Source organism: Arachis ipaensis, chromosome B01 (genome assembly GCF_000816755.2).
Source record: "Arachis ipaensis cultivar K30076 chromosome B01, Araip1.1, whole genome shotgun sequence".
NCBI lineage: Eukaryota > Viridiplantae > Streptophyta > Magnoliopsida > Fabales > Fabaceae > Arachis > Arachis ipaensis.
This window is the reverse complement of record NC_029785.2, coordinates 131,014,952-131,023,123: the sequence shown is the minus strand read 5'-3', so window position 1 is coordinate 131,023,123 and position 8,172 is coordinate 131,014,952. Positions and strand designations below refer to the sequence as shown.

The 8,172-nt window shown below is 30.2% G+C and overlaps 1 protein-coding gene across 1 annotated transcript; it reads right to left on the bottom strand.

Annotated features, from left to right (window-relative positions):
* On the bottom strand, positions 208 to 1,761 carry LOC107620105 (3-oxo-Delta(4,5)-steroid 5-beta-reductase). Its single transcript, XM_016322322.2, has one exon. It carries the CDS (start codon positions 1,525 to 1,527, stop codon positions 397 to 399), a length of 1,131 nt encoding a protein of 376 aa, XP_016177808.1. The 5' UTR covers positions 1,528 to 1,761; the 3' UTR covers positions 208 to 396.

The window sequence follows — 8,172 nt, the reverse complement described above, 5'->3', positions numbered from 1 at the left end:
CAGCACCTTGCCTTTATATATTTATTTATTATTTTATTCTTTTTAATTTTATTTGACGTTACAATTGTAATATTGAGATAGCTACATATCTTCTTTAAAACATAAACAAAATTTGAGTAAAACACACGGCACAAAATATTAATCCATAAAACAAATTCATCAACATTACTATTTTGGGTGATTCGAATTTATCAACATAGAGATAAATAGTCAGAGTTAAAATAGCCTTGTAATAAATTCTTTGATTTAAAAATCGATTAGAAAATATTATTCTTATTCATTTTACAGAAAACGCAGCAACTGCTAGAAAAGCCCAGACATGCACATGTTGGAAATCATTTAGCCTTCCCTGACCAATAAGGTCAACGGTGATTCCCATATGGCCATATTGATGAATTAGGGTATGATCTTCATTTCTCTAAGCTTAGCAACCCAAAATTTGACACTCTTAAAGGAGTCCGCGAATCCAAAAAACCCATATTCCCTGCTCTTATTAATGCTAGACACATGCTGAAAATTAAAATGCAGCACAGGTTTCATTGAATTAAACTGCGCAATTTCCTCTAACTTGGTCTTCTGAAGCTCATGCTTCTCAACAATCTCATCCCAAACCTTCCCTTTGTCACGCATAAAATCCACCACATCAAACTCTTCATCACTCTCATCAAACGGTTTGAACTCAACATCATAAACTTCACTATAAAATTTCCACATGCTCTTCCACGTGAACAAATCTCCGTTCATGCAGTTAAACGCTTCGTTCTTGGCCTTCTCGGTAACCGCAGCCCACACGTGCTGCTGCGCCAGCACACGTGCATCCGTCATGTCACAGAAATGCTCCCACGTGTACCGGTTCCCCGGGTACCGAAACGGCACTCCCAGGTGCCGGCATACCGCGGCGTAAGCACCCACCATAACAAGCGCGTTGTGGCCGCTTCTTGAAGACGCGCCAATTATAATGGACGAGCGGTGCACTGAGTAGGTAAGTGATGGCGCGTGGGATGCAAGGAGGTCCTCCAGCGCGTAGTAGAAATTCGGGTAAGGGAGTCGGGGCATGTCCTCGTGAAAAGGTGGTTCGTGGCCAACGAGTTGGTTGGACCGGGTGGGGTCTTGGATTGGGCCCATGTAGTGTTTAGTCCCGGTTTGGAGGGTGACGTGGCTTAGCCGGGAAGAAGGTGAGGATTTGAGGGTGGTGAGGACGTTGTGGAGCATTGTTGTGTTGACGGCGACGTTGGCTTCTTCGTCGCCGGGGAACTGAACGGTGACCCAGAAGAGGTGGGTGACCTCGTGAGCTATGGGGGAGAGGTTGGAGTGCGTGCTGGCGGAGTCAACGGCGTCGAATGCGATGAAGTGGTCAACGGTGGAAGGAGGGAACCAAGTGGGCTGGGATCGGGCGGCGCCATAAACCTTCCATGGGCCTCCAAGGCAATCGGGGTGCTTTAGGGCCTGGGCTAGGCTGAGACCAGCCATGCCTGTGACTCCAACGACAAGTGCTACGACGGAGGGTTGGTGGTTCTGCTTCTCCATGAGATTTGACAACTGATCAAGCTAAGTAAATACCTAAGTGGAGAAAAGCGAAGCGAAGAGATAAGGAGCAGAGAGTGTAGCCTTATAATCCTTTTATTATTATTATTATTATTATTTTGGGGATGTGTGTGAGAGGCTGAGAGCCGGAGGGAACTGGGGATATAAAAAAATAGCTGCATTTGTTATGAAGTGAACGTCGTTTTTCTTTTTTAGTTGTTGCCACAGCATACCTTTGTAAATTTTTTTGAGCCCCTTATGTCTTAAACCTTTTACGATATCATAATTTTACGAAGGAGTGTGTGATCTGTGATGTGATTAGGATCAGGACATAAAAAGTAGAAATTTTTGGTATACAAGTATAATCACCCGTGCCATGTACGTGAGAAGATTGAAATTATAATTTTAAATTATTCTTTTAAAATTAATTTAAATTATAATAATTTGATTAATAAAAAAGTAACATATTATGCATTGTTTGTTCTTTTTTTAATTCAGTGTTAATTGGATTAATTCTAAAATAGTTATTAATCGATTTTAATAATGTATTTTTTTCAATAAATCACACATATATACTGAATGTGATCATAAATAATATAGTAATAATAGTTAAATCCACCAACAAATATATTAGCTATATTATCACACTATTAAACAAATTAAATATAAAGACTATTAACACTTATAAATCTATAAAATCGTACTTTCTTTGATTCGTGCGAGGGTTTACTTGTCAAATAAATTAAAAATATAAACAAAAAATATTTATAAGCTGGACCTAGCATCACTTGAAAGAATCATGAAAAATAATCAACTTATCTTATCATCCATGAGAACCATTTCTACGTAAGTCGTCTTGTTCTTGTCAAATTTGTATGGGACTTTCCATAACTTTATAATTCTTGCCTTTATTTTTCAAACCTTTTCATTACATAATCTACCATACCATAGGTAACACTGTTGATATAATCGTAATTAGTAGCCCTTAGGTATGAAAAATAATAAACAGAAGAAAATTTATGTCCGAAGTACGAATTTTCTAAATGATAAATTAAATAATTGTAACAATTCACTATTACTCCTTCTCTCTATATATATATATATACACTAATTATATACGGTAATAATTAGCAAATATCTTCAATGGAAATACTTACTACAATTAGGTGAAATTTATTTCATTATATTTTATTAACCTTTATGATTTTTTTGGTGACTGAAATAAATTAAACAAAGAAAAACAAAAGAAACAAAACAAGGAACTGCTTAAATAGAGGGACAGTCCCGTTTAAGACTACTCTTAAACTCCTCCCAAGGTAAAAGAAGACTGGTGCTGTAAGATTATTGCAAGCTTCCTCATTCAGAGAAGGAAGAGGCACATCACCAAGGCAACCCAAATCAACATCATCCAAATGACAGAATAAGCTTTTATAGAAAGACTCTGCTTCTTGACTCAAAACCTCTGGATCAGCTTCCCACACTCCATCCTTGAGAAAAAGGCCATGAATCTTATTATGCTTCCTTCGCGCAAGAGTTTGAATATGAAAGAATCTTGTATTCCTATCCCCGAACCTTACCCACTGCTCTCTGGACTTTTGGAACCATAGGAGCTCTTCTTGCACTAGAGTATTATTATAATCATCAAGCAACTGTTGCTCTTTCTGACGCAAATAAATACTATCCACCACTTCCAAACGCTTTTGTAAATAATTAATCTGCTGCTCTAATTCACATTTCTTAACAAAAATGTTACCAAATACCTTCGAGTTAAACTCTAGTGAATTCTTCTGTACTTCTGAAAGCTTGCCATGAATTCCTCTATTACCAAACCACCATGACTGGTTCACAATATCTTTATACCCAGGATGAGTAGCCCAAGCAGCAACAAATCGGAAAGGTCGATTTCCTTTAGGCTGAGGACGACCTTTACAACGCACCAGAATAGGGCAATTAACCTTTATGATTAATTCAATAGAGATACTTACTCAATATATATGTTATCTACATTAATTATATGCCAATATTTTTAGAAAAGAGCTAAAAGAGGAGATATATAAATATATATAATATCATTGCTATATAGGAAGTAGGGCTGTCAAACGGGCTAGTCCGGTCCATTTAGGCCCAGCCCATTAAGCCAATGGGTTAAATGGGCTAACCCGTTTAAGCCCACTTTATTCGCAGGCCAGAATTTTAATTTCTAGCCCGGACCGTTTATGGTCAGTCCAATGGGTTAAATGGGCCAGCCCGTTTATCATTTAATTTTATTTTTTGAAAAATATTTTGACAAAAAATACCACTTTTAGGTCAAAAATCTTTAAAAATAATATTTTTTTTAGTTGATAGGTCTGATTTTCAGGTCGAATCGAGAGAAATATCAACTAAAAGTACTAATTTTTTTGAAAAAAATGTAAAAAAACGGGCCACCCATTTAGCACACAGGCTAGCCCGAAATTTAAACGGATTTAATTTTAGAGGCAAAGTCCGCCCATTTAAATGGGTAAACGGGTTGGTCCGATGAGTTTAGCCCATTTTGACGGTTCTAATAGGAAGCATACATAAATTGATACATTTTTTTGTTAAAAACACAACGAAAAGGATGACAAAAGTATTGAGAGTTTGGACATTCATCTTGCAGCTCACAATAAAAATCTGAGGACACTTGCTACAATAAGAGCAATTAAAAAAAAAACAAAAAGAAAAATAAAATCTGAATTTGAACCAAATTGACCAATTTAGGATGGTGAATCTAATGAGAAATTATGCAACCAAACAATTATAATAATTTGATAAAAAAGGAGGATGAGTAAATTACAAATGTTAAATAATTAAAATTATTGATAAGTAGTTTAATAATGCATTAATAATTAAAATATCACAACTGATATTACAATTTTAATCGAATAATTAAAATTATAATAATTTACTCATCCTCCTTTAACCACATTCCATTAGGTTGGTCATAATAGGTGAGTAGATCCAACAATCATTCGGTAAAGTAGAGATTATTGTCCCTTCTTTGAACGCTTACATCCATGTAGCTGGAATCCGAATTAGTGAAGACAACTCGATGAGGTATTTTATAGATGTGATGCATTGTAAACGATTGTGGTAAAAGACAATTGAACTGGAACATTAGACGATAAGAACAACTTAGAGTAACAACAATTAATAAATTATTAAAAGAATAATATAATAGAATGAGTATATGAAAAATATTATAAAAAATTATAAATTGTACCTTAAAAGGATCAACTTCAATAAAAAACGAAGAATACATTCTTATTCTATGAAGTAGTAAAAAAAATACTAAATATAAAATTATGAGCTGACTCTCAAATTTAGATGTATGTATGATAGAAAAACACTATTTATAGACCTTAGTAAAACAAAAATAAATATGTAAATTAATTACTATTAAGGCAATTTGTTATTATGTACAGTAATTAGGCATTATAATTGATAAGTAGTTTAATAGTGCATTAAATATTGATTTGATATAATTATAATGAAGATATGTTTTTAAATTAGTATAATTATATATTATTCATTAAATATTAAATATAATATAATAATATAATTATAATAAATAATTTAGAATAGATGAAAAATTTTATTCGTTTTGGAGGGAAAACGGACTCACGAGAAAGTGACACGTCACTCTTATTAGCTAGGGGAAAACCCAGTTTTAGTATATTAAGTAGATTATTATCAAGGAGGAATTACTAAATCAGTTCGAAATTTTTAAATTTTCACATTAATCTCTGAAATTTTAAAATACATAAAATAATTTTTAATTATTATTTCTGTTAGATCATAGTAATACAATTTCCTTCATTTTCATTAGTTACGTGAAACGTTAACTTATACATATAATCATCAAGTGTTTATTTTTTTTTTTGGTGACTATATTTTTTTTCCTTCAAGTGTTTATGTATGTGAGCAACAGTTCCTTAAAAATTTAAAGTAATATTTTGTATAGTCAAAAGTAATATATGGCTTCATTTATTTTAAATTGTTTATATTTTTTTTGAAAAATATTGTTTTTCTAAAAATTAATTTATAATTTATTTTTAAAAATTTAAAATTTTAAAATTTTACAGGAATTATTTTGAGATTATTTAAATTTTTTTAATATTGTTTTATATTTCACTCTAAAGACTGATTTGTTCAAAGTGTACATGTGGATATTTAATAATCACGTGCGCGAGTTAACGTTTCAACCTTCTTGTCATTGACTAACGGAAAGACTATGATACGAAATGACAACTAATAATAAAAAAGAAGATAAGAATTGAAATAGAAAAAGATGAATTGAAATTAAAAATGAAAAATAGAAAACAAAAATATAAGTTGAAATTGAATATAAAAAAAGAGGAATACTAGGGTCCAGTAACTTTTGTAATTTATAGCCATCAAATAGTCATCAATGATGGTTTTAATGGTGTGAGATTAGTGTGAGATTTCATCTAATGACTCACTTTTCTTTGCTGGTTACATGCTAGCCCCCTAGACTTTTTCATAAAAAAATCACTCTAGTTTCTACTCAATTTCTTTATATAACAAAAAGAGATTCTTCAACCTAACTTGCCTACACCATAATTTGAAAATTGAATCGGAGGGACTCATCTAACCTACTTTCTGTTCAATTCCCTTATGTAACAAAAGAGGGACTCATTCAATCTTACTTGTCCATACTATGATTTCATTACCAAACCAAAAATTGCTTTGTCACTTTTTTAATTTCTCCGTATGATGACTACAATAGTTCATGAGGTATTTATAATCTCTTATTAAATTAAAACAAAGAAAATTCTAAACCCAAAAATATAAAATCTAATTCAGTAACTAAATAAATAAAATTAAAATACATCAAATTAAATTGAACAATATAAAAATATAAACTAATAAATTTTAAATAATACTTAAACTCTTTGTATCACAAACATTTGAAATACCTATTGAACTATTTTGTACATTTTAAAATTTGAGAACTAAAGTATCCAATTTTAAAAATTTCAAAAGACCGATGATTTAGATAATTACTCATTATTAAAAGACAATGATATCATCTAAAGGACCTAATATTGGAGTCGGTAAAGGTTGCCAAAAGAGTCTTAATAAAAATGAATTTATTAAGTTTGAATTATAAATATTTTTTAACCGACTTTTAAATATTATAATTTTTAAGAGTTTTAAATTGTGTGTGTGTGTTAAATATTGACTGTAATTTTGTAATATTTTTTGTATGATCAACGGGGCTAAAATCCAATGATACTGCACAGAAACTATTTAAAAAAAAAGGTGCCCATAGTATCAGACAAAACAAAAAGAAAAACAGGATGATAAATTATAAAAGCAATGACTACTAATAGTGAATTATGTCTTTTGGTCGCTACATGATCAGTACAAACATTTATTTCACAAAAAACATGATGAAGCTCTTAACTTAAGAATCTGATGAACCTGTTTTTAATAACTGCAATAATAGCTCGAGATACATGAAGGTCATAATTTTGTTACAAGCATAACAAAACTGTAGCTTTTGAATCTTTTTCAATGGAGAGATTGAAAAAATATATATGAAAAAAACTAATTTCATACCAAAAAGAACACCTCATAATTTAACTATATATGGTTACGGTGCAGAAGCCTAAGTTAGCACTAATAATGCTGATTTTTTTATTAAATATATTCTTTTAAAATTTATTTTTTTTATGTATTTTTAATGTAAATATACAATAATCAATTGTATATTATAAATTAAAAATTTAATTAAATTTTAAATTTATTATTAAAAATATATAATCAAATAATAATATAAACTTTTTTATACTGTAAATATATTAAAATTAATTTTGTTATATAAAAGATTTATAACAAATGACGAATGAGTGAGGTTTTTAAATGGATATAAATTTGGAGTGGTTTCAGATTTATAATGATGTTTAATTAAGTCTTCAGATTAAAGATTAAAAAAATGAAATTTAGTATAAAAATACTTAATTCAAGTAACCTTCTGTCTTTCTTTTCTAATCGCATTAGTATATGTGACACTTAAAAAAACCTCTTAACCTAAACCACCATGATATAAACTTATCAACTATAGGTCTATAGCCGCCGGCTCTTTGTCTGTTGTACAAAAACAAAATAAAGTAGAGGATTACTTATTTAATTATTTTCATAGGAATCTAAATTTAATTATTAACCGGACTTAATCTCGGGTGATATGAAAATAGTTTTTATTGTACAGATATTTTTATTTTTAACTATTTAAAAATATTTTTAAATTTTTTATTTTTTTAAAAGTTAGATAAATTAATTTCTCTGTACAAATGTCTCCTCATACCCAATTTTTAAGGAGAAATTAATTTGTCCTACTTTTAAAAATGTGAGGTTAAAAGTATTTTTAAATTATTAGGGACTAAAATATTCGTGAGACAAAAAGTTAGAGACTTATTTATCATTTTCTAAAAATAAAATCTCATTATAGTATTATCTAAAAATATGGTTTCAGAAAATTTTTTTTTTAAAATATTAAAAGACTATCAGAATTTATTGTTTTTTGTTATTATTTAATCATTAATATTTAAAACTTAAAAATATAAAATAAAATATATCACTACATTACTAAACAAAAAAAATAGA